The following is a 27,668-nucleotide window of genomic DNA, read 5'->3' as shown; positions in this document are numbered from 1 at the left end:
TCGGAATTTACTCGGTCGAAGTACCAGGAGAACATGAATTATTAAGAGGCTAATTTCTAACCGTGTTCGAGCAACGCCATCTACCGTTAAATAGCAAGAACGATGAAAATTATCGCTTGAACAGAATTAATTTCTCAAAATGGCAACACTGCATAATAAATTTCAATTCCTTTTAATTCAAAATTATTTTGTTTTGGGAACTGTAATGGTTATACGATAAATAATAAACTAATATCATCAATGGTTCATCTATGAAGCATATACAACGAGGGTTGCTAATTAAAACCAAAACAAAGAATTATGAATTTAAAAACTGGCATTCAGTATGCTGTGTTGCCATTTCGAGGAATAAATTCTGTTCAAGCAATTTTTTGCATTCTTCTTCCTACTCCACGGTAGATGGCGTTACTCGAACACGTATAGAAATCAGCCTCTTGGTAATTTATGTTCTCCTGGTACTTCAACCGAGAAATTCCGAATTATTAAGGCAACAAAAGTGCAAAACTCATACGAAAGTTTATTTTTCGGTCTCATGCCTGAACTACATCATGAAATTTTGCAGACACATTGTCCGGGGTAACATAGTATCATACCTGTATCCCCAAAGGGGTAGGCAGATGTGCATAGTACACACCCACTCTCAGCCAGCTAGCTACGTTTCAGTTCCATAACAGGAGGCGAGCTCACTGCCTTGAACCTCATAAAGTCGTATTTAGTGACTTAGAGCCACGATTCGGGTTTTGAACCCGTGACCAGACACTACGGTAACAGTCATAAGTTCTCCGAACAGACTCATACTGGATTTAAAGTATTTGCCTCGCTAAGATTATGTATGATAATATGGTGACTGTCTAATATTTAAAATTAAATCATCATCATCAATTTAAGAGCCACGCTCTTGTCGGTGTAGCATTTTCCATTCTAGTCTATCAAAGGCCAATTCCTTGACTTCCCTATATAAGACAGGACGTTAACCTTTTCTTTAATCTGTTCCATGTAATCTCTAATAATGTGTTGGTCTTCCCCTTCCTCTATTTCCTTCTATGATGTGTTCAATAAATTCGTCGTGTTTTTTGTGTCGTGTGTGTGAAATTAAATAAAACACAAAATTCAAAACAGGTTTTTATATATTTATTTAAAAAATCAAAGCAACCCAATCCACTGGAATGTCGTACAAAATTATATAAAATTCAGTTTTACTTACATATAATATTTGTAGGTGCCGATTCTCGCAGACAAAAGTGAATTTTATTTCAGTACAGCTCTAAAACTAGTGTCGTCCTTTACTTATGACAAGTGTAAGAAAGAAATAAAGCTAGTTTTAAAACTGTCATAGCTTTACCTCGTGTTTCACAGGGTCCGCTTACCTAACCTTAACATTTGACAGGTCCGGTGTTTTACAGAAGCGACTGCCTGTCTGACCTTCCAAGCCGCGAAAAGAAAACCAGCCCAATACAGGTTAGGTCATACCGAAACGCATTTCTCGGGAATGTGGGTTTGCTCACGATGTTTTCCTTCACCGTTGAACACGTGATAAACATTAATTGGAAAACTATTGGTTACTTTTGAATTGCGCGCCTTCAAGTCACGTTCGAGAATGTATACCCATTTCACGCAGCACATCAGAGCTTGTCATTAGCAAGATGAGACAGGTGTATATTTTCGCACGCGTTAAAGGAGAGCGATTCAAAAATAAGGCCTCTGTGCTGGGATTAGAACCTACGACCTCACAGTGAGTCGAGCTTTCTTCCAACTGGGCTGTAGCAGACCCAACTAGTTGGCCAGCTAGTTCCGCCCGCATGCAACAGATGGCGCCACATTCAATAATGCAGTCTTGAAGCAGTCCTGAAACGCGCTATCGAAGTTTACACAGCGAGACGCATATATACAACATCCAATATGACTCAAGTGGATGGTCGATCCCTAGTCACACTACCAACTTGTGATTAGCGGGGTACTATGCTATGTTCGGTACCCCGATTAACATCCTTTGGCGATAGCACATACCACGGCTCAATCTGTCAAGTTTTAAAATTATCTAACTGAAATAAAATTAAGTTCGTAGTTAAGGAATCGGCACCTTATAGTTACTAAATTAATACTATAAACCCTTTTAATTCAAAAAATATCTTTATGACATGTCTGTTACAATATTTATTCACAACACATAGGCTCATGACTATATCCTAATTGGGGTAGTCAGAGGTACATCGCAAGATGAACTAAGTACCCACACCTCACCGAGCTATCTGTTAGACCAACGTGATAGGTGAGCCGTATCGCCGTCTATAATGGTCGAGCCAACTGTGTTAGTGAATTATTTATTATTCACTATAAAAATATATTACGTACAATTACATACTATCTTTCATACCTTGTTATAAAATACTAATTTTGAGATTGACACTTTTATTATGAGATAAATATCTCCTCCATTCTTTGAAGTCTGTTAAAGTTGGTCCAACGTTAAATTCATTTCAAATTCAAAATTCAATTCATGCGCTTCAGCTGGCAACGTTGCGCGCCGTTGTGGAACGTTGCGCGCTGTTGTGCAACGTTCCCGTAGATGTTGAGCGTTACATGTTGCGCGTTTATTGTTGCCTAGTGGATACGAGGCTCTAAGGTCAATTTCAAACATAACAACAACATAACATACCATCACGCCAGTATCCCCGGAGGGTAGGCAGGTGTACAGTATACACGCTGTAATTGATACCGTACCCAATACCGAGGCTGATGATTCATCTAATGATTCTGAGGTAATATCAAGTAGAATAAACCCGCAGTGGAGCAGCGTGGTGGAGTATGCTCCATACCGCCTCCTGTTTACGGCATATCAACAATAAGTCACGTCGGAAAAAGTAAAAGATCTGCCTACCACTTTGGGGAGACAGGCGCGATGCTACGTAACATGTGCTATTTTACAAGCAAGTGTAGAGGATGTATATGGCGGGGGCAGCCCAGGCGCTCTGCGTCATGGTGAGCCCTGTGACACACGCCACCACGTACCACAGCAGCGCGATCACCAGGATCTGCCAGATTATGTGGAAGACCAGCAGCCTGCAACGAGAAAACACGAATAAGTGAATTCAAATTCTAAAATATCTTTATTCAATAGGTAACATAGTTACACTTTGAATGGTAATTTTTACATAACGAACGTCTCATCCGCCTAAAACTACTGCAGTTTCTCACAACCTGTATAGCCGGGGAAAAGAAGCTAACTAAATCTTTAGAACCACGCTCTTACAGTAGTATTGTAGTCAATAATAGAGAATGCTACAGTAGAACAAGACTCCAAGGCCAATTCTTTGAATTCTTTACAAGATACGATTCTCATTTAATTACGTACATGGAATCCTTGCTTCTAGCAGCCGGTAATGTCTTCTCCTCCTCTCTGTTCAGGTACCTCCGTACACCAAGCAGCAGCTTGGTGAAGTATTCCTCCCACTAAAAATAAAATAACATAAATTACACTCACTCCTCGCCATCAAAATTCAAATTCAAAATTCACAAATATCTTTATTCAGTAGGTAATATAGTTACACTTTGAATCGTCAATATTTACATAACGAACGTCTCATCCGCCTAAAACTACTGCAGCTTCTCACAACCTGTATAGCCGGGGAAAAGAAGCTGCAAGAAAAACCTCGGCACAGGGCCCTAGACGTTCTTTAAAAAAATAAAAATAAACATAAAATATTGGTATACAATTGAGTAATTTAGCTGCCTAATATCAGTTCTCAGACAGTTAATCCCATGCATTCATATCTTCTAAATAATCACGTTAGACGTTCTTAAAAAAATTAAAAAGCTACTGAACGTACGTGAAGCGTAGAGATGTCAATATTGAACAGTTCTCGATCAGTCTGGTTCAGTTTGCGAGCCAGCTCTACAGTGTTGGGGTTGTGGAATTTCCATTCGGCGAATATGAAGCGCTCCAGGCGGCCAAGGGAGCTCCACACGTTCTTGTGGAGGCGGAAAAGACTGCAATAAATAAATTACAAATCGTTAATTCTTTTGAAAACAAGAATTTAATATTTTATTTTAGCTGCAAAGATAAAGATTTAGCAGTATTTAGTAGCAAGCTTAGCAGTAAAGATAAAGCTGCTACTAAATACGGCTAAATCTTTATCTTTGCTGCTAAGCTTGCTACTATATATATATAAGCCTTTATTACTGACTCATAACTATAGTTTCCATAAATATTAAACTATCATAGTAGTTTATTTTCTATTTTCTTATGTGCCAGTTTACTCTTTGACAAAGGCCTCCTCAAGAGTGCACCACAATTCCCAATCCAATGCTATTGACATTGGATCGGGAAGCTTAATACTGCTAAATCTCTATCTTTGCTGCCAGCCCATTGGACTGCAAGTCGTCGTGCAAGCGTACAGGCGGCCTTATACTCACATGGGTCTCCCGCCAGTCAACCTGAGCAGCATGTCCAGCAGGATGGCCGGGAAGAAGTGCACGAATATAGCGGAGATACGGAACAGCAACAGGGACGGTACGAACTTCAAATGTGGGTACCTGGAAATATTATTATGTAATCAGAATCATTTATTCAACATAATTACATACATAAATAAACTCACGCCAAAATCCCTAATGGGGTGGGCAGAGCCACAAGTAATCAAAGACAACTTGCAGCCACTGTTGATACGATGTCGCAAGCTGGATATGATAAACCTTAACATTAGTCCATCATGTTAGAGGACACAATCCCTCTGTCGGTTTTTACGACATGCCCGGGAAGACAAGCAGCTGAACGTGTTCTATGTTTTTTAATTATCATGTATAAATCATGTATCATGATTATCATTTATGCATGCATAACGTAATTATCATGGACAAACTTGTTGAAGGTCAATGTAACAATTTTGAATTTACGTCATTTCGCATACTGTTATTTATGGCTGAGGAAAAGAAATGACAAGAAACTGCAACAGCAACACATCTTTTAAATCAATGAGAACATTACAAGTTATTTAATAACTAGAGAAACACATTCAACACCAGACATTTTTATCATTTAGGTAGTCATTAATCTTATAATAAGCTTTTTTACATAAAGCAAGCTTCACGTGAGCTTTAAATAATAAAATATTATCTGGTATTTTATTGTAATTGCTGAGCACGTGATAATCGTTTATGATCCAAACGTGAATTCGAAAACGAATTCTACAATCATTGGTTAAGGCGTGGCTTCGAACCTACAACCTCAAAGTGAGAGGCAAGCGTTCTACCAACTGGGCTACCGTGGCTTCACCAACTAACAATGTAAAGGCCCCGATTCCTCCTAATTTTACTTTAAGTTATATCTGTCATTTTCTTGCCCGCCGAAAAGGAAAGGGACGGATGATTGACAGCTCTTAATTTAAGGTAGAATGAGTAAATGAACGAATAACCGTTTGACGTGTGCTGTCAACTTAATTCTGTCGGGTTATTGGCCAATGTATAATTTTTAGACGGTTGTTTTAGATTTGTGCTTAAAATTGACGTGTGTTCCATAAATATGTTTGTCGATTACTCGTCCCTTTCCTTTTCGGCGGATAAGAAAATGACGATGAATGAATGATGTTTACAGGAATTAGCACCAAAGTGTGTTGTATAGAAAAGTAGGACTCACCACACGGCCCCCTTCAAGGGGTACTTATGCAGCATGCCGTTAACCTGGTTTTCCAACATGGCCCACGCGAATGGACGGCAGGTTGATGATGAGCAGTGGTACACCGACAGACCGGATCTGGAATTGTATACAACAAGAATAAGAATACAAACGGCCTTCATGGTCAAGTGGTTGAGCGTCGTGAGGTCCCGGGTTCGAATCCCGGAGGGGACATATCACTTTAGTTTGGTTAGGACACTATTTTATTTTATTTATTTACTTTTAGGAAGATTAACAGCTGAATACCTGATTGTCCAAAAGTAAGATGATCCGCGTTAAGCCGATGAAGCGCGTTAAGCCGTTGGTCCCGGTTACTACTTACTGATGTAAGTACGTAGTCGTTACATGAGTCATGTCAGGGGCCTATGGCGGCTCAATAATAACCCTGACACTAGGGTTGATGGTGTTGGTAATCCACCTCCCAACCCACACGATAAGAGAAGAGAGTAACCCATTAGCATAGAATAAGGAATAATACTACGTATAGAACGGCATTTCCGCTCCCCACCAGCGGCTGTGCTAGGTTTACCTCACCCCCTCGGTCTTACTTTAGTCTTTGTATGGGCGTCAGACGTCACAGACACAGATATACGTAACTAAATATTAATATGTGTGTATTTTAATATTGTAAATGTATATGTGTGTCGAAGGTTTTACCTAAATAAACTTTTTTATTATTATTAGATGCGAATGCACGTTGAGGAGCTCGGTGGCGCAGCGGTGAACGCGCTCGGTCTGCGATTGTTGAAGTTAAGCAACTTTCACAAAGGCCTGTCATAGGATGGGTGACCACAAAAAAAAGTTTTCATCTCGAGCTCCTCCGTGCTTCGGAAGGCACGTTAAGCCGTTGGTCCCGGCTGCATTAGCAGTCGTTAATAACCATCAATCCGCACTGGGCCCGCGTGGTGGTTTAAGGCCCGATCTCCCTATCCATCCATAGGGAAGGCCCGTGCCCCAGCAGTGGAGACGTCAATGGGCTGATGATGAATGAATGAATGATGCGCATGTTCGATAAAGTCAATGTGTGGTGTCTGTGTAAACCGAGGTGTTTTGTATGAAGTGTCCGGGGTGCTCTGTTGGGTACCACTTACTTGGCCTTGGCTGCCTGCCACCCGGCCACCAGCAGTTCATTGACGACAACGTCCACGGGGATGTAGTCAGCTATGTTCTCCTTGGCCAGAGGGAGACGACGAACTACTCCTGAAATGTCATAATTAACACGATAATGTTAACATTCGACATTTTTTTTTCAGGCCAAGTACAGTCATGAGCAATATAATGTACCCACTTTAGGACTCTGTCGCACTAACATATTTGATATTTAGTGAGACTTACAGTTCAATTTGTCAAAAAAGTTAATGTGACATGGTACCAAAGTGTATACATATTGATGCTCGTGACCGTGCTTAATGGCATCAAATTCAAATTCAAATTCAAAAATATCTTTATTCAGTAGGTAACATAGTTACACTTTGAATCGTCAATTTTTACATAACGAACATCTCATCCGCCTAAAACTACTGCGGCAAATCTATAATAAGTCACGTCAAAAATAAAGACATTTCTTTTTGATTTTTTTTTAAATTATTTTTATATTTTTGCGGTGGTAAATTCCACTTGATATTAACTCATAATAATGAGCTGAATCATCCCTCTTAGTATTCGTTACGATGTAACTAACACCCCACAAGTTAGTATAGTAGTCTTAATATGAGTCGGGGGCCTTTGCCACCATAGTAACCTTGACACCGGGGTTGATGGGGAAGTAGAAGATAAGAACGTACCTTTTCCAGCTCCCATCATGAATCCTTGAGGTCCAACCTTCGAGCAGGTCCAACCAGGAACTGGCTCCTTCCATGCAGCCACAACTGAAAACCATACGGTCACGAGTACTAATATGTATATTGTATACATTTTGAAACCATGACACATTAACATTTTTGACAAATTAAACCATAAGTCTCATTAAATGTCAAATTTGATAGTGCGACAGGGTTCTAAAGTGGGTACATGATATCGCTTATGCCTGTACCAGGAGACCCCGCTCTTCTGTAACAGTAGTAAATAGGTAAGAAAGTTTTACAAAATAATTAAAGAATGTTTATATAATGTGTGTGTGTTAAAGTTAAATAATATTGCTATTCAAAATTCTAGATTAAGTAAATTAAATTCATCTTTTTTGGGGTTATATACTTATACGTTTTTACAATAAAATACCAGATAATATTTTAAATTTGTCAAAAAATAAATTTAAAGCTCATGTGAAGCTTACTTTATGTAAAAAAGCTTATTGAAAGATTAATGACTATCTAAATGATAAAAATGTCTGGTATTGAATGTGTTCCTCTAGTTATTTAACTTGTAATGTATACCCTCATTGATTTAAAAGATGTGTTGCTGTTGCAGTTTCTTGTCATTTCTTCTCCTCAGCCATAACACCTTGCGAAATGACGTAAATTCAAAAATGTTACATTGACCTTCAACAAGTTAACCATGATAATTACGTTGAATAAATGATTCTGATTCTAGAAAGTCGTGTTACCTTTAAGTTTTACAAAATAATTAAAGAATGTTTAAGAAAGAAAGAAACGTTTATTAGAAAGGGACACCACAGCAACAAATATATAAAAAAAACAAAAAATATACAATAAAAACACGGAGTAACACATAACTTACAATCAAACACATAATAAAAAATAAAAAAACAACAACATACACAAGAAACACAAACAATCGAGTGTATGGACTGGTCAACGATGGTGGTGGTGTCCTTTATAAAAGGGCCTCACTCAGCATAAGCCGCGGCGCGAGCCACGACGCTGGTATTCTGTGGACCCTGCTAAGTGAGGCACGGAAGCCGTATCTCCCACAAATACAACTTAAATGAATACATAATAATATTTACTTATAAAATGAAGTAGTTTACAAAAACATATATGAAAAGCGTGTGTGTGTGCAGTGTATCTACAAATACATGAAAGAAATACAATAATACTTACAAAACAATGCATATAAAACGATAAAATAAACAAATAAATAAAGTTAGAAATGTTAGAATGTGACAAATTGTTTGTATTATACTTTAATTGTTCTTGATATATATAATGTTTTTGAACGTTGTATAAATTGATTGATGACAGGAAACCTAGCATCGAGACAAACCATTCCTGGTTTAGCGATGCTATGCGTCAAAACTGGTGCTAATTCCTGTAAATACCATCTAATTTTATTTTAGGTTATATCTGTCATTTTCTTATCCGCCGAAAAGGAAAGGGACGGGTAATCGACAAGCATAAAATTTATGGAACACACGTCAATTTTAAGCACAAATCTAAAACAACCGTCTAAAAATTCGCCCGGGTTATTCATTTATTTACTCATTCTTCCTAAAATTAAGAGCTGTCAATCATCCGTCCCTTTCCTTTTCGGCGGATAAGAAAATGACAGGTATAACTTAAAGTAAAATTAAGAGATGTCTGCAGGAATCGGGGCCACTGTATACTCAAAGTTTAATTAAGTAAATAAAAAAAGTGTGTGTGTGTGTGTAAAAAGAACATAAAATACACTATACTCACTCATGGTAGGTCTGACGATGGTGCAGGGGAACTTATCGGAGCATTTGACCACCTCGTGCTCAGCCAGGTGCTTTGTAAACGTGTACGTGTTGGGGTGGGTCTTAAGCAGCCTGCAATGTAGTAAAGGAACTTAAAATTAGAATTAGAATGCACACTGTTAAAGAGGAAGCAGAGCATATTATCGAGCCTTACATAAAAAGGATTGTCCACCATGAAAACAGGCTTGCATCGGCCTTAAGTGAACCACCGCCGCTGAGACGCCTAAAAAAGGCAACATATCTGGGACAAACTTCAGCAGTGAGAAACAAAATGAAGGCAATCTGACACTGGAAAGGCATGCCTAACATCCCACTGGCAATATAACAGAACTGCTTATGGTCGACGGACCGATCGCATGTCAGCAGAATAAAGGAAAAAAAAAAGAATTAGAATGATTTTTGTTTGACAGCAGATGGACTAAGGTTACTGAATGGTGGCCAAGGGATGGTATGCGCTATCGAGGCAGACCACCAGCCCTGTGGTCGGATGACATTGTGAGGTATGCCGGAAAGCAATGGATGAGACTTGCACAGGACCGGAACGTAACAATGTCAGATCGTCGATCCCTAGTCACACACCAACTCTTGACTCGCGCGGTACTATCTGTTCACTGTTACGAAGTTGTATATAATATATACACGGCGTATATTATACGTCGCGCCGTGAAAACTTCGTTACCGCGTTTCAGGCACCGATGAGCGCCATCTATGTTGTAAGGGTGGAACTACAGTAGGCGGTTAACTAGTTGGGTCCACCGCTCTTCTAAATACTCATCATCATCAGCCCATTAACGTCCCCACTGCTGGGGCACGGGCCTTCCCTATGGATGGAGAGATCGGGCCTTGAACCACCACGCGGGCCCAGTGCCGATTGATCGATTGGTTATTGACGACTGCTAATGCAGCCGGGACCAACGGCTTAACGTGTCTTCCGAAGCACGGAGGAGCTCGAGATGAAAACTTTTTTTTTGTGGTCACCCATCCTATGACCGGCCTTTGCGAAAGTTGCTTAACTTCAACAATCGCAGACCGAGCGCGTTTACCGCTGCGCCACCGTGCTCCTCAAACGAGCTTCCAAATACTCACTTAGGTTCAATCTGATCGAGCGACTCGTCGGTCAGTGTCCCGACCAGCGAGATGACCTTCTCAGCGTCTTCCGGAGCCTCGTACACCTTCTCATGAGCTTCAGTTAAATACGAGTTCACGTACGCCGATGACACGTGCACCATTACCTGAAATGGTACCGAATTATAACAAACATACATACATAAACTCACGCCCGTAATCCCTAATGGGGTGGGCAGAGTCACAACTAATCAAAAATAACTTGCAGCCACTATTGATACGATGTCGTAAGCTGGATACGATGAACCTTATGGTGATAAGGGATCAGCCTATCGCCCATAACATTAGTCCATCATGTTAGAAGACACAATCCCTCTGTCGGTTTTTACGACATGCCCGGGAAGACGAGCAGCTGAACGTTTTCTATGTTTTTTATTTGCTCCCAGAACAGCATAGAAGCAGAACAGCATGAATTAACATCAAATATATAATCCGTGCTTCGGAGGGCACGTTAAGCCGTTGGTCCCGGTTACTACTTACTGATGTATGGACATAGTCGTTACATGAGTCATGTCAGGGGCCTTTGGCGGCTCAATTCTTTCACTTCCCTACTTATTGTGTGTCTGTATGTAACATTTAAAGAAACATACCTTCAAATTCTTCATCTGTTGGCACAACTCCATAACCCGTCTCGTCCCCAACAAGTTAATATTAACTGTAGGCCGTAGATTCTCTTGGAAATCCAGGGTGGCTGCAGAATGGATGACCACATCCACATTGTCCACCAAGACTTGGCGGTCCTGTGCACTGAGCCCGAGGTTCTCTTGTCCGACGTCACCGGATATTGGGATGAGTTTCTTGAATACATCTGTCGTGTTGGTTTCCAGGAGTTTCTCGAAGACCTGTAAGAATATTTTGTTTATTTTTAATATATTAAAAAATTATATTTATTTGTTTTTTAAATTAATTTCCTATACCTAAAGTTTGCCTGGAAGAGATTGCCACCTTAGCAATAAGGACGCGTGTTGTACTACCTATCAAATCAAAATCAAATCAAATATACTTTATTGCACAGACCTAAATCCCTATCTAACCTAATCTCAATAACCAAAAAACCTCTAATTATAATAAATAATGTATTTTTAATATGGTTTAAGTGCAATGAAGAATTTTTGTATTGTATTGTATTGTATTAAACAGATATGAATAATGTTGGAACTCAAGAATAGGTTCTCTTCAAGTAAGCCTTTGTTAACAAAAACAAATATACGTTATTGCACCAAAATAAAAGGAAATAATTACAAAAGATTCTTAACTAGGTACATCGCAAATAGCGGCCTTATCGCTTAAAGCGGCGAGGCGAGGGAATACATGTAAAAATTAAAAGATTGCGGGTTCAAACTATGAATACAACTTCCTAATACACACATGCACAATAATAAATATATACATAATATACATTACAATACAAATCAAACATTACAAATATACTTTATTGCACCTAAGAAAGGAAACAATCTACAAGCATTGCATTAAAATTTTATGCTTTTTTTTCAGTCCAATGCTAATAGTTAAGGCCTTCATATACCTTGTAATATAATAATTATCTTTTATTGTTATTTCAACCCTAATCAGCAACAAACCATTTGTAAAAGGCTTTGCAATCGATGGCACATTAAAAACGAAAAAAAAAAAAATAGTATTGCGGCAGAGTCTGCACGGCAACCGTGTCGCGCGCTGCGCGTCTTATATCTAATGCTTCGTACGTAGATAGACGTCGTACAGCTATTGGCTAGCCGTTCATTATTTTTTATTATGAAATGGAAAAATGAACGACCCTGATACACTTTTCCGCTGCAAGCTATTTGCTCCTGTGGCAACGTGCCGACTGCGCAGGCTGCGGGTGCGGCCAGCGCTGCGCACGCGCACCCTCGCTGCGAAAAACTCTCCCACAGCCCAAGCTGTATCATTGCTCAATGCTATGATTGCTCAATATCCAGATATTGACATATTTTATAGTACATTAAACTTGTTTATGCAATTTTCCATTTGTTACTTAAGCTAAACGTAAGATTGTATTATTTAACAATAGTTACCCATGTTGGTGATTTGTGAGTTTAAGTTTTTTGTACGCATTTAATTGTTCCATTAGTGCAGTAGTAAAACTGATTTTCTAAATAAATTGGCGGATGGCAGAAATTTTTAACATAATAATGTTCACGGCCTCTGTGGTCCAGTGGTTGAGCATTGGGCTCGGATTCAAATCCCGGTGGGGACTCCGATGTTAGTGAGTAATCGTTACATGAACCATGTCAGGGGCCTTTGGCGGCTCAATAATAACTGTGATACCAGGGTTGCTGAGTTGGTAATCCACCTCACAACCCACACAATAGAAGAAGAAGAATTGGCGGAAGCTCTCGATATAAATCGCGCCGCGCGTGCATTTATCGTGCCACGGGGACTGTTAGTTAAAAATTGCACGGGCCAGTGATTTAATGATTCAATTATTAGTAATTATTACATAATATTAGTGCACATACCAGTTATTAACATAATAATACCATACTATGTATTATTAATAATAATTTGCTATTGTTTATATGTTTGATAACTTTTGTATGAATATTGAATACAAAAATATTATTTTGAAATTATAGTGCTTATGTGTTTCCTTATCTTCATATTGTTTCAATACAATACAGTTTCCTTTATAGCTAATTGATTGGTTAATTTAAGGATACGTGAAAAAACATATATTTTTCATTTTCATTTTTGTTTACAAAAGATGATAATTATATAAAAGAGACTACAAAAAACTTTTAATTTTCAAAAATTTGCACATTATATTAAATTATTTATTTGTGAACACAGTTGTCTTTTATTTTATTTTTGTTATTTATATGGAATAAAAAAACAGCTGTACATAAATTAGTAAAAATTTCTCTTATGATTAGTGTTACAGTAATACGTATAGCATACAGCCTACTGCATTGTTCACGGATTAGTATATTAAAGTTGTCATGTGAGGTCTTTATTTGTGAATACATACTTATACCTGTATAGAAAAATAGTTTAACATCTTAATATCCTGTCCTTTAGATGGGTTAAGAAAAAGAATGTTTTAAACTTATATTAAACATCTTCTAAACAAATATTGTTAATAAAAGTATTACTGACTACATTTATGTATTGTAATCAAATGAATCCAAAGCCACAGATGTGTTTTATAAAACTTTAAAAAGTTTTTACTAAGTACCTACTGAAGTTTAGATACAGGTTATAAACTTACCAGATTCTTTGGGAATTCCTCAAGCCTTTGCGAGATTTCCTTGCCTTTCTTAGGCCTCATAAGTAGGTAGACTTTGCCAACATCGGGAATACTTCTTAATATTTTTTCAATAAGGCATAATCCGACGAACCCAGTGCCTCCGGTTATAAAGAAGTTTTTGCCCGTGTAAAACGCGCGAACTTCCGATTCTTCAGGCATTTTTAACACGTTCTAGTCTTGTGTTATCTGTAAAGATGAGTTTTAACAGAGTTTAAGTCAGAAAACAGTTATACCGCAAAAATAATAGAGCGAGTCGAAATTCCATTTAATTTTTTTTTTTTTTGTTTTGGTTTTCCCCGAAGGGTAAGGCAAAGGGAACTATGCCCATACAGCCATATCTGACGTATTTTTTCTTGATGATTAATGAAATGATGAAAGGTGATGATGATGAAACCTAAGCCCCCACCCTCGGAGTTGACTCCTACTCCGAACCCCAAACGAATTAACTCAAAAGTCCGCATAAACTTTTGAGTTATGAAGCGGCTTCCCGGCACGAAGCGAAAATAGGCAGATACACTTTGTTTATTGAATACTCCATTTAAATGACGTGTGAGATGTGACTGACGTATGTGTTTTTTAGCGCCCATCTTAATCATGAGGCAAACGTCATTGCAACAAACAGCCTTATTATGTAAATTAAATCTCGTTAAGGTCAAAAAAAGAAATAAAAGATAATTGTTCATGTGACTTTTTTTACCATAATAATGTTCACAATTCTTTTTTTTTTTTTAAGTAATAAGAAGGATCTTGACGTTCTTGCCTTTACCTAACAATGAAAAATATAAAAAAATACTAAGTAACAAGTTACAAAGAAAAAAAATAATTTCACGTCTATAATCCCTTATGGGATGGCTAGGCAGGGCCTCATATAATCATAAGAAAAGTTGCATCCATTTTTGATACGCAGTCCTAAGATTATTGATTACTTAGTTACCTATGTACTTACTTATAACAAAGACTTATAAAAACCATAACTCGCCTTCGCAGTCGGGTATTAATTTCCGATAAATGCTATTAATAAACATGTTCTATAGACCTGAACTTATGTGTTGAACATTGACCTGTACTCAAGGCAAACTAGTTAACAAAAACCGTCCAAGTGCGAGCCGGACTCGCACGAAGGGTTCAGAGTCATCGACTAAGTAAACAATAGTAGGTAAAAATGTAAAAAAAAATGGCGTTTTTGTATGGGAGCCCCGCTTAAATCTGTAAAGAATAACTATTTCATTTCAGTTTATTTTATTTCATTTAAATTAATTGTCATTTCATTTCGTTTTGTTTTCATTTTATTTTATTGTGTCAAAAGTATTGTATATGAGCCTTATGTCGCTTGAAATAAATGTATTTTATTTATTTAAATATTTATTTTTAGTATTTGTTGTTATAGCGGCTAGAAAAAAAGCATAATATGAGAAAATTTTAATTGTCTATCTATCCCGGTTTTTGAGATTACTTAGCCTGGTTACAGATAGACGGACGGACAGCGAAGTCTTAGTAGGTACTTAATAGGATCCCGCTTTTACCGCTGGGCACGGAACCCCAAAAAGCGAGGTTGAAAATGCAAACCGAGCGTTTATTTGTCTATAACATTTACATAATACTTCAATCCTACACTATGAATGGCGATATTACTATGACTTTAGGCATGCCTTAGCATTTGTGCCGAGCATGTTCTAGAATAAATTAGAAAAATATAGAAAATTCCATGTTGCCGTGGTAGCCCAGTTGGTAGAAAGCTTGCCTCTCACTTTGAGGTCGCAGGTTCGAATCCAGCACAGGCCTAAACCAATGATTGTCGAATTTTTTTCGAATTCATGTTTCGAACACAAATTATTATCACGTGGTCAGCAGTGATGGAAAACATCGTGAGGAAACCCACATGTAATCCACCTCACAACCCACACGATAGAAGAAGACATCCAATTTGTCAGGGACAGGTCAGATTTTGAAGTTTTTTCTTTTGTAGGGGTAGTTTTTAAGCTAATTGGTACTTCCTCCCTCTGGTCGTCTGGAAGAAATTGCTGTAGAGAAATAAGGCTGCCAATTGTGCTGTAACATTTCTCGTGTATGTTTTGAAATGTTTCGTTATTGTGTAAAGAATACATACATAAACTCACGCCTATTTCCCACCGGGGTAAGCAGAGACTATAGAATTCCATTTGCTTCGATCCTGACACACTTCTCTTGCTTCCTCCACATTCATCAATCGCTTCATACACGCACGCCGCGCCGGTTCAAAGTAGATCGTATTAAACCTTTTCTAAGCACATCTCCAATTTTGTCAATGTAAGTCCTTCTCGGTCTTCCTCTAAAGAATAAGTACTTAAAATAATTAATTGAATGCTTAGAACGGTCTGGGAACCAGTAATAAGTATCAAAAAGTAGTGGCAAGTTGTCTATTTGTCTCTGCCCTCCCCATTAGTTGTTACAGCGTGAAGTAATGTTTGTATGTATATTGTAGACAGACGGATTTCATATCGCAATAATTTAGTACCAACCTACACATAAATTAGTCAACCAGCTCATTTAAATTCATTTGCGTATTTAGGCGATGCAAATGACATTTGAGTCCTGTGTCATTTGATGTAAATTTAGATCTACTTAAATGTTGTAAGACTTGTACATTGTCTTTCTGCAATAACAGCTTGTGATGCAGTTTATTGGGTATAATATTACAGCTTACAGTTGTGTCAACGTAAAATTGTGGGAACATTTAGATTATCACTACATAGTATAAAACAAAGTCGCTTTTTCTGTCCCTATATCTCTAGCATCACCAGCCCATTAACGTCCCCACTGCTGGGGCACGGGCCTTCCCTATGGATGGATAGGGAGATCGGGACTTAAACCATCCGATTTATATTGAGCGCTTCGACCAATTAACGATACGAACGCTATCTACGTAGATGGACGTCAAACGGCTATTGGTCGAAGGCCTCGATATAATTCGCGCCGCACGCGGCGCGGTTACCGTGCAGAACCTACATGTCTTCTTATACCGTCGATAAAACAACATCTTAAACAATGGCTTACGAAACTTATAATTGCCATCATTCAATTAATTGATCAATTGAGGTAGATACTCGAAACAATTCAATAACTGTAGGTACGTTAGGTAGAAATTGTATTTATTGATCGTACCTTAAGTACCTATGTAAGTATAGTTATTTAAGGTACTCAACACATACATAAACTCACGTTTATTTCCACCGGACACATCAATAATTGATTTTATTGTGTGATCTTACTTTGTGGCCCCTTTGTGTGTAGAGGGTAGACAGATATGTCTGCCCGTAGAAAATTATGGTCTACCTACTCCACTCCAATCTCATCAGTCATCCCGTGATCATGGCACTTGCAACAGAAATATCGGGAGTCTTATATCCCCATTTAAACGCGGTAAGAACCCGTTATTATGTGCTTTAATTGTGACCCCTAGTTTGGTTAGGACATTACAGGCTGATCACCTGATTGTCCAAAAGTAAGACGATCCGTGTTTCGGTAGGCACGTTAAGCCGTTGGTCCCGGTTACTACTTACTGATGTATGCACGTAGTCGTTACATGAGTCATGTCAGGGGCCTTGGCGGCTCAAAAGTAACCCTGACACCAGGGTTGATGAGGTTGGTAATCCACCTCACAACCCACACGATAGAAGAAGAAGCCTGTTTCGTTTTCGGCGGATAAGAAAATGACAGGTATAACTTAAAATAAGATTAAGTAGATGGTCTGTACGGTCACGAGCATTAATATGTACCTATACACTTATTGGTACCATGTCACTTTAACTTTTTTGACAAATTGAACTGTAAGTCTCACTAAATGTCAAATATGTTAGTGCGACAGAGTCCTAAAGTGGGTACATTATATTGCTCATGACTGTACTTTTATTAAAAATAATAGTATATATACAAGTATATAATATAAAAGTTCTAGTAGTTCGTTATAACTTTGATCGATGTTTCAATATTGTGTATTTTTTAAGTTATTGACTGGATGGATCTCGCACAGGATCGGGTATTGTGGAAGGACATAAGGGAGGCCTTTGCCCAGCTGTGGAATAGAATGATTGATGAAAATCACATCGGAATATGCTTTTTTCAAAAAGGCGCTTAAAAATGGTTTCCAATATGTACGGTCACGAGTACTAACATGTATACACTTTGTAACCATGTCACATTAACTTTTTTTGACAAATTAAACCGTAAGTCTCATTAAATGTCAAATATGATAGTGCGACAGGGTTCTAAAGTGGGTACCTACATGATATTGCTCATGACTGTACCTAAATGTGTTTAGTAAGCGATTATTTATTGGGTTCCATATTGAGTGACCGCCATTATGGAAAATTTTCAAGATGGCGTTTTCCCTTTCACATGCTGTTTGTGCATCAACGATGTAACTATTGGTGAAACTATTAATTTTATCGTCTGATAAATAAGTATGTCGACTGTAGAGTGTATTAAAATACTTACTAAGTTGTCTGTTTAGTGCATTGCGTAACATAGGTTATTGCACTATCGTGTGTATAGAATGTATGTATGAATCAACATTTTTTTATTTCATACTTACACACAATGGTGCTAATTCATGTACACCATCTAATTTCATTTTAATTTATACCTGTCATTTTCTTATCCGCTGAAAAAGAAAGGGACGGGTAATCGACAGCCATAAAATTTATGGACTATACGTCAATTTCAGGCCGAAATTAAAAATAAACCCTTCCAAAATTTTATATTGGCCAACAACCCGACAGAATTAAGTTGATGGCACACGTCAAACGGCTCTTACCTCCCGTTTGACGTGTGCCATCAACTTAATTCTGTCGGGTTGTTGGCCAATATAAAATTTTAAAATTTTAAGGGAAAAGCGGGAAATATTGAGAGTTATTGAGGACAGAAGGGTTTGATTGGACACTTAATAAGACACGACGATTTTATTAAGGGTGAATATCAAAATGTCAAGTTTGGTGGCGAACTTTCATATTATTTTTTCGTGAAAAATTGGGTTCCGACATCCTTTCGGATCCTTTTTCATGTCGGAACCCAGGATCCTTTTGGATCCTTTTTTATGTCGGAACCCAATTTTTCACGAAAAAATAATATGAAATTCGCCACCAAACTTGGCACATTTTGATATTCGCCCTTAAAATGATCATAGAAGGGAAGAATACAAACATTAAAAAACATTTAAAATCATTAAAAACAACTTTTACTAAACATTAAAAAAGACATCCTCCAAATTGATCAACGTAGGTACGTTGCTATGTACGTATCTTAGAATCTATGAGCTTGCCAATTTTGTTAAAACACCAGAAATATTTAAAACTTCGAGAGAAACGCATAATCGAAATCTTAGAAATCCTAGCAAACTTGTTTATGAAATAGTGCCTAGAACAGCTGTGTTTTATAAAAATTGTTACTCAGTATGTGTGAGGACGTACAATGCCCTCCCCAGCCATTTAAGAGAACTTCCTTTAAAACATTTCCGTATAAAGCTAAAGCTGTGGCTAAGAGAGAAGGTCTTTTATTCTTTGAACGAGTTATTGCACCCTAATAATGTTATGTAAATTTGATGTAAATATAAGTAAGTAGTTAATTTAGAGTAAGATTAGGTTAATAATATACTGGTGCTAATTCCTGTAAATACCATCTAATTTTATTTTAAGTTATATCTGTCATTTTCTTATCCGCCGAAAAGGAAAGGGACGGGTAATCGACAAGCATAAAATTTATGGAACACACGTCAATTTTAAGCACAAATCTAAACCAACCGTCTAAAAAATGTACATCCGTCAATAACCCGACACAGTTAAGTAGACAGCACGTCAAACGGATTGCATACTTACCAGCGACGTACCTTTTGATTCGCCCGGGTTATTCATTCATTTACTCATTCTTCCTAAAATTAAGAGCTGTGAATCATCCGTCCCTTTTCTTTTCGACGGATATGAAAATGATGGATATAAGTAACTTAAAATAAAATTAGGCGGTGTCTGCAGGAATCGGGGCCAATAATTACATAATATTGTATGTTACAATATGACTGAATGTGCTGAATCATAATATTTACTTCCATCTATGTACGACCACATTTACTACAATAAATTTCATTTAATTTCATTTGCTCTTGTATTTAAATAAGTGGGTAAGTACCTACTTTAATATTAACATGATTAAAATATAATGCATGTGTTGAATACATATTTAAATTATTATGTAATAAGCTCAAGCCAAACCAAAATAGTTATGTAAATAAAATTACATCATCAACAATTCCGACTATAATATTAATGTGAAAGTTAGATTGTTTGTTTGTTTACCTTTCAAGTCTTGAATACCTACTCGAGTTCTCATCATAAGTTCAAATTCAAATTCAAAAATATCTTTATTCAGTAGGTAACACTGGCACTTTGAATCGTCAATTTTTTTACATAACGAACGTCTCATCCGCCTAAAACTACTGCAGCTTCTCACAACCTGTATAGCCGGGGAAAAGAAGCTGCAAGAAAAACCTCGGCACAGGGCCCTAGACGTTCTTTAAAAAAACAAAAACATAAAATATTGTTATGCAATTGAGTAATTTAGCTGCCCAATATCAGTTCTCAGACAGTTAATCCCATGCATTCATATCTTCTAAATAATCACTAATTTTATAATAAGTAACCTTTTTTGTATCAACAGTGGCTGCAAGTTGTCTTTGATTACTTGTGGCTCTGCCCACCCCATTAGGGATTACGGGCGTGAGTTTATGTATGTATGTAACCTTTTTTGTAAAGTTTCTGTTTAACTACTGTCTTAAAACAGTTGAAAGGCAAATTCTGAATGTCAATGGGAATTTTATTGTCAAAAACGATAAGATTTTGCATACACACCGGACATAAGAGAGAGGAAGAGCTTTCAGGAGAAGACATTTATTCAATAAGGGAAGTTCCTTATTACGCCTGGAACTTTCCAGGCGACGTTCCCCAATAAGAATACAGATTGTTTTAAGTTTACGCGGTTATTATCATAATTAAAACATATAAAACCCCCATTTAAACGCGGTAAGAACCCGTTATTATGTGTTTTAATTAAGAATACAGATGGCGTTGTACAGATTTTCCTTCGTTTAACCTTCTAATTTCATGGATAACAGACATATTATGCATCTTTTATCTTTGTTTTTGAGTATAAATGATGACCCTTGTTATTATACCCAAGCACAACACAATCTTCCACCCATTATTATTCTGATCAAAATAAAAAGAAGCAATGTAAGTAGGTAGCTACATACCTACTTATACATATCTTACCCAAATATTTCAAGCAACAATATTTTTTATATATTATGCTTCTGCCATTACGTTGATACAAGTTACGTTACGGACATAAGTGTAACTATGTTACCTACTGAATAAAGATATTTTTGAATTTTGAATTTGTACCTACCTACCCGAGTAATGAGAAAATAGGTAATTATTACGTTTAAACTGTACAACTTCGACTTCGCTTCGTTTGAGCTGTGGACTTCGTATCAACAGTGGCTGCAAGTTGTCTTTGATTACTTGTGGCTCTGCCCACCCCATTTGGGATTACGGGCGTGAGTTTATGTATGTGTATGTATGTATGTTAAGCTGTACAACGCCATCTATTTCGTTTTTGGTGAACGTAACTTGGAAAGTCCCACATTCACCTAAATAAGAATAATTGCTATTTGTTGATATTACCTATAAGTAGGGTATGGCATAGGTTATAAATGATGATTTTTTAACATATTTCTACAAAGAGAATCGGATCAAAATTATGATGGTAGGGAGTACTATTTCATACGAGTTTATTGACATTAGTTACATACTGAAGTATGCAAGCGTTCCCCAGATAATAGGTATTTTCAAAACGTCAAGCCAGCGGGATCAAAGAACTGCCTTTATAACTTTGGAACCGTTGAAGTACTAATTTCGGTATTTTGCAGGGTGTGAGTACTATTTCGGTATTATTTTTTGGCGTAAATCAAAGCGAAAGACCTTGTCGTTAACTCTCGCCAAATTTCGCTCACCGTCAAGCTAGCAAGTGCAATAAAACATGGCTATAAATCCAGAACCGTGATGTTACTATTTTTTTTACAACAGGTACTATTTTTTTTCAATAAGAGTACTAATTTTTGGTATGGTCAAATTATTTTTCCGTGCCCATTTTTTTTGAGGCCGCTAGCTTGACGCACACATAAGTAGGTAATTTATGCTACGATAGAGATAGGATAAAGGAACTCTAAAATGGCCACATTAAAGCAATTCACCTAAATAAGCAATAACGTACGCACAGAGGAAATATACCCGGAAACGGCACATAACTAATAATCATCATCATCCCCCCAGCATTATCCCGTTTTTCACAAGGTCCGCTTACCTAACCTGAAGATTTGACAGATCCGGTTTTTTACAGAAGCGACTGCCTGTCTGACCTTCCAACTCGCGAAAGGAAAACCAGCCTTACGATGTTTTCCTTCACCGTTGAGCAGGTGATAATAATTTATGATCCAAACATTAATTCGAGAACAAATTGCTGGATCCGAACCTGTAACCTCGAAGTGAGAGGCAAGCGTTCTACCAACTGGGTTACCACGGCTCTTTCATAACTGATCATAATACTACAAGGAAATTACAACAACCACAACAAAATGATGGTAATGTCTTATCTACTTACCATCTTACTTTCTACACTTTAAAATGCAAGGCAGTGGAAACCACAGCCGTTGAAATATAATGCGTTCATTGACACTACCTATCTTAAAATGGCGACATTGAAGCAATTCATCTAAGAAAGCAATATTGCAATATGACATTTGCGCATATAAAAGTAAGTAAGTTCATTTCTTAGATGAATTGCTTCGATGTGGCCATTTTAACCCCCAAGTATTTAATACGAGCTGGCTTCTCTTGTTATTTTAAGTAAGTACCTATCCACATCAACACCATTTCATCATCATTTATTACAAACATCATAGAAGGAAAAATTAAAGGGAAGAGAGGAAGGGGTAGACCTAGGAGAACATTTATGAAACAAAGGTTGTGTCGTATCGGGAGGTGAAGGTTTTGGCGGGAAGAAGAGAGGAATGGCGATTACTCCACCGACAAGAGCCCAGCTCTTAAATAAAGAGAGAGACCTATCCACAACTTGTTTTTTTTTTAAGAACGTGAATTTTTTAAGAGCCCTGAACTGAGTTTTTCATTCAGCTATTTTTCCTCGTCTATAAGTACAGGTTGAGAAGCTGCAATAGTTTTAGGCGTATGAGACGTGTGACAAAAATATTTACTTGCTTATGTATACTTTGACGATTCAAAGTGTAACTAGGTAGGTAAGTCACCAATTGCGTACCAAACGAAAAGAGGCCGAAATTAGCGATGTCCTTACAAAAGGTTTGGCGTGCGTGTATGAAACAATTGATAATACTTAATAATTTAATATATCTGTATTTAAACTGAAAAAGCCTTAAATATATGACAATATTAAGTAATTCACATTAGTATTATGAGTCAGCTGGTATCCGTTAAAGTTTGAGAATTGGGGGGTTAAAATAGCCACATCGAAGCAATTCATCTAAGAAAGCAATATTGCTATTTGACATTTGTTTGCATTGCGCACTTTTATATGCGTAAATGTCAAATTGCAATATTGCTTTCTTAGATGAATTGCTTCGATGTGGCTTTTTAACCCCTCAGTCCTCAAACTTTTACGGATAGCAACTGTCTCATAATACTAATGTGAATGTGGACTAATATTGTCATATATTTTAGGCTTTTTCTTTGTCGCTTTGTTCAGAATATCCATCTTAGGACTTCGTATCAACAGTGGCTGCAAGTTGTCTTCGAATGGCTCTGCCCACCCCATTTGGAATACGGGCATTTTTGACGTGACTTATTGTACAATCAAAGAACAAAAGTTCAATTACTGAGCCCAGCGAATTATTTGTAATTAGTGGTGAAATTATGAACCATTAGCTGTCATAATTATACCATTATATTTTTGTAGGTGTTTTTTGGTCTATTACAGAAACTATGTAACCAGGAGTTCTTAAGTGCAACCAGTTAATTTAATACTTTGCAAGAAACTGATTGGACTGTTCCAGCTTATCGTCCATTTGCCGAATACCGCATGCACTACTAGATTGGACAAGTGGAGATTTTACATGCGTGGGTCTATGTACCTATATACAGTCATGAGCAATATAATGTACCCACAGGACTCTGTCGCACTAACATATTTGACATTTAGTGCGACTTACAGTTCAATTTGTCAAAAAAGTTAATGTCACATGGTACCAAAGTGTATACATATTAATGCTCGTGACCGTACATGTATTTTATTTTAAACTTCAAGCTAATATTTAACCCTATCTACCTTTTCTAGAACGAATAGAGCTAGCCTACTTTGTAATGGAGTAAACATACCTAAATTTTCCGCAAAGGTAAACAAAATATAAAAAGACTCAAATTACAATGTCTATACAGAAAAAAAAAATCTTAGCAGCTTAAACCGCTTAATTAATTAAGTAAAAAAAGAAAAAAATGCATAAAACACAAAATCATTACGTCAACTCCTTGAATATTCATAAAAACTTTATAAAAAAACTATTTATAATAGCTATTTATAACTGAGTACAGTATAGGCTGTATATATCAATTCTACGTTTGCCTTTGTTTTTAATTTTTGACATTTCTCCATCCCGCCATTTCGATGAAAAGATAAAATAGTCAATCGACTTACTCTTAAAAGATGTTTTAATGTAAAACACTGGTTTATTTTTTTGCACAACACACAAACACGTCTGACCGGTCGTATGGAGGTAGCGAGACTGATTTTTCTTGAATCTTGCTTTTCTTGTGCAAGCTTAGGATTGAGGCACACTGGGAGACAAATATTTGACCGGAATAAATGATGTAGGTAGGTATTGTGACGAGCTTGGCAAATAAACACACGGAATACCTTCAGCTGCTGTATTATAGACTGCCTGCTCTATTCCGGTAGCAAAGGCCGTGTTAACAGACTGGTTACTCATCCTGGATTATTCGACTACTGAACACCTCGTAAAATAAATTTTCTACTTACCTCTTCCTCAATTTATACCTATGCTACAGTTTATTTTGTAATACTTATTTTTGTTTTCTTTTTATGTTTTTTTTTTTTTGTAAGTAATATTTAATAGTAACTAATATTAAGTCTAGTTTTTAATAAAAAAAATAACTGGTTACCCGAGATTCAGGCACTGCCTAGTTTGGGGACCCCTGTACAACTCCTGTAATTTACCTATTTAGAATATAAGCACATTTTTAGTTTTAAGTAAACACATTTTAGTATTCCTGTTATTTTGTGCAATAAAGTTATTATAGCTGCTTAATAGTAGTAGAGAAAACCACGTAAGCACATTCTGATGTGATTTCCTTCAACAAAATCTCAATTTCTTTCAACTTTCTAGGCTACGTTCGTCAAAAAAATAATTAAAGATGGCGCTGTTTAGATTTAACGTGATAATTACCTATTTTCTTTATGCGTGGTGGTTACGGGGTGCGTAATTATTGTTATTTTTCTCTATGATAACATTAATTTCATCAGCAAATCTGCAATATAAGTTCCGTCAAAAATAAGGTTACTCTCAGTGTGCCACAGACGTAAGTAGGTACCTAGTACCTACTCGCTATGAGCGGAGGGAGTTGCGGTCAACATTGCCCTCTTCTCGACGCCGCGGCCTTAGTGCCAGATGTCATACTCTGTACACAATCGTTACATACTACGCTGGTAAAATGCCACGATTCCTGCAGACACCTAATTTTATTTTAAGTTATACCCGTCATTTTGGGTAAGTATATTAACTTAAAATAAAATTAGGTGTGTGTACTTTTTATAAACTAATATCACGAAACATGACGTCAACTGACCAAAAATTGCCCATAATGAAGTTTAAAACACAATTCTTTTATTGTGGCGAGTTTTCCAACGGTTTAAAACGATTTATTTACGGTTTAGGACGTTTTAAATCGGTTGTTTTATCTATAATCTAGCATAAAAGTTGATTGTCATCGGCGCCGATTATCCGCTTCGTTAGACACAATACCATTGCATGGCATGTTATGACCATACTATTATCTTAGTCGATTATTTTCACGTCACTGCGTCTTTATGTAACTGGCGATCGCGTACGCTGTAACGTCTTGTGTATATGCAATTATAGTTAGTAAGTATTATACCTATATTGTCTGATTCGATGCGACTTTGTTCATTTCATAATATCACATAAGATCACCATTGAGGTAAGTACATATTGCAAGATGAACTAAGTACCCACACCTCACCGAGCTTTCTTAACAGAAAGACCAACCAACGTGATAGATAGATAAAATACTTTATTGAGCACAATTGACACAAAATACAGAGATAAGGACATAAGGAAAACATACATACGGCCTCCGTGGTCCAGTTGTTTGAGCGTTGGGCTCACGATCCAGAGGTCCCGGGTTCGAATCCCGGTGGGGACACATCGCACCCTTCGTGGAAAAACGCAGTAAGTTGATTTTATCAACTTTTCAGGAGCTAAAAAAAACTGTCCTACTAATTAGTTATAAGTCCTGGAAATAACCTTCAAAGAGAAAATAATAGCAAAATGTAGCCCGGATTGACTCACATTTATTAATTTTTAATTAATTGTGTATATTTATAAAAAAAATAAAAAAACACGATTGCGTAGATATTCCACGAAACTATAATCAAACGTTCCGTTGTAAGTACAGACACTGCTTTATTATTACGTAGTGCAAACAACATTGACAGTTGTAACTTTACCTACAACGTTGTTCACCTTCCGATTTCATCGTACTCGGATGTTGTAAGTATTAGTTACTTCGTTCTTACACGAAAAATTTTAACAAAATGTTTTGCGTAAGTTGAGAAACCTATTTGTTCCACGTGAAAGTAAATGATCTTTGATAGTGTAACTATAGAAATTGCTTTTTTAATAAGGAAATATCTCAAAATAATTGTATGTAGCTTTAAATACATGTTTGTTGCAGGGGTTTGTCTAGAATGTAGAAGTATGTATGCTCATACATTATACGGGGTGGCCCAGAACTTCAAGTTCAAAATGAAAAATTAGATAGAGTGGCTCATTGGCTACTAGAAACACCCCCATGTATGTTCAGCCATTATTTATTATTATTTATAGTTTAGGAGATATGACCTCTTTTGTACCTTTTTTCTAGATTTTCTAGCTTACTGCAGTAATCATCAGTTTGTCGCTATCCCTTACTTCATAATTATCTTATTATACTTCATAACTATGTCTAAAGACATATACCGCTAGGTAAAAAAATAAAAACAGTCAAATCAAAGATAAAAAAAATGTTATTGGAAGTCAAAGTGAGAATTGGACCAAAATTGTCACAGTTGTTAAAACTTCGCCGAAGAATAATTAACACATGAGATTGGCATGGACGCTGAAAGTAAGTATCTCTGAAAAACTGCTCCATTTAATAGGCTTTTAGACACATCCAAAAAAAGTACCCTTAATAGAAGCAAAAAACTAAGTAATTAGACCTCAAAGATTGCAAGATAGACAGATTTGAAGGAAAAATTACATTCTCATACAATGTAGGTAGCTGCTTCTTTCTAACGTTGTTAAAGGTGCTCAAAGACACATTTTCAATAAAAAAATCACGCTCATAATCGCTAACAGGGTAGACATAGCAACAGTCTGAAGACAAAACTTGCAGTCACTTTTGGTATTCATATTGTAATGAAGGAAAAAGTTTGGGTATCCCCAAACCGTTACTACATACATACTATGAGATACTAAAATAAAATCTTTCTGTCTTAAAATCTTTGAGGGCTAATTACTTAGTTTTATGCCCAGGAGGTCGCGGGAAGCCGCTGGATGCGGGCAGCGCAGGACCGAGTGGGCGTCATACGGCTGATGATGATGACCCTATTAAGGGTACTTTTTTGGATGTGTCTAAAAGCCT

At 37.0% G+C, this 27,668-nt stretch overlaps 1 protein-coding gene across 4 annotated transcripts; it reads right to left on the bottom strand.

The window, feature by feature from the left end:
* Nucleotides 1–1,111: 1,111 nt before the first annotated feature.
* Nucleotides 1,112–26,197, bottom strand: LOC126379197 (putative fatty acyl-CoA reductase CG8306). 4 transcript variants are annotated; one of them, XM_050027881.1, is made up of 12 exons: nt 26,116–26,197; nt 13,639–13,863; nt 11,000–11,251; nt 10,371–10,516; nt 9,247–9,356; nt 7,456–7,539; nt 6,763–6,871; nt 5,633–5,749; nt 4,414–4,533; nt 3,828–3,987; nt 3,353–3,450; nt 1,112–3,060 (listed from the first exon to the last, which is right to left on the bottom strand). In XM_050027881.1, exons 2-12 carry the CDS (start codon nt 13,834–13,836, stop codon nt 2,922–2,924), a joined length of 1,533 nt encoding a protein of 510 aa, XP_049883838.1. In that variant the 5' UTR covers nt 13,837–13,863; nt 26,116–26,197; the 3' UTR covers nt 1,112–2,921. The 4 variants fall into 4 exon arrangements, with proteins under 4 accessions (XP_049883838.1, XP_049883837.1, XP_049883836.1 ...); XM_050027880.1 differs by having other exon boundaries at nt 26,112–26,196; XM_050027879.1 differs by lacking the exon at nt 26,116–26,197 and adding an exon at nt 24,424–24,506.
* Nucleotides 26,198–27,668: the final 1,471 nt, after the last annotated feature.

The sequence above is a fragment of the Pectinophora gossypiella genome, chromosome 28 (genome assembly GCF_024362695.1).
Source record: "Pectinophora gossypiella chromosome 28, ilPecGoss1.1, whole genome shotgun sequence".
In the NCBI taxonomy this organism is placed as follows: domain Eukaryota; kingdom Metazoa; phylum Arthropoda; class Insecta; order Lepidoptera; family Gelechiidae; genus Pectinophora; species Pectinophora gossypiella.
The sequence above is the reverse complement of the archived record's forward strand: the minus strand, read 5'-3'. Positions and strand labels throughout refer to the sequence as shown.

Excerpts from the sequence above, each read along its gene's own strand:
- LOC126379197 (XM_050027881.1), bottom strand. The coding sequence starts at position 13,836 with ATGCCTGAAGAATCGGAAGTTCGCGCGTTTTACACGGGCAAAAACTTC. Across the intron at positions 11,252-13,638 it reads AGGAATTCCCAAAGAATCTG|GTCTTCGAGAAACTCCTGGA; the intron begins GTAAGTTTATAA and ends ATATTCTTACAG. Across the intron at positions 9,357-10,370 it reads CTCGATCAGATTGAACCTAA|GCTGCTTAAGACCCACCCCA; the intron begins GTGAGTATTTGG and ends ACTACATTGCAG.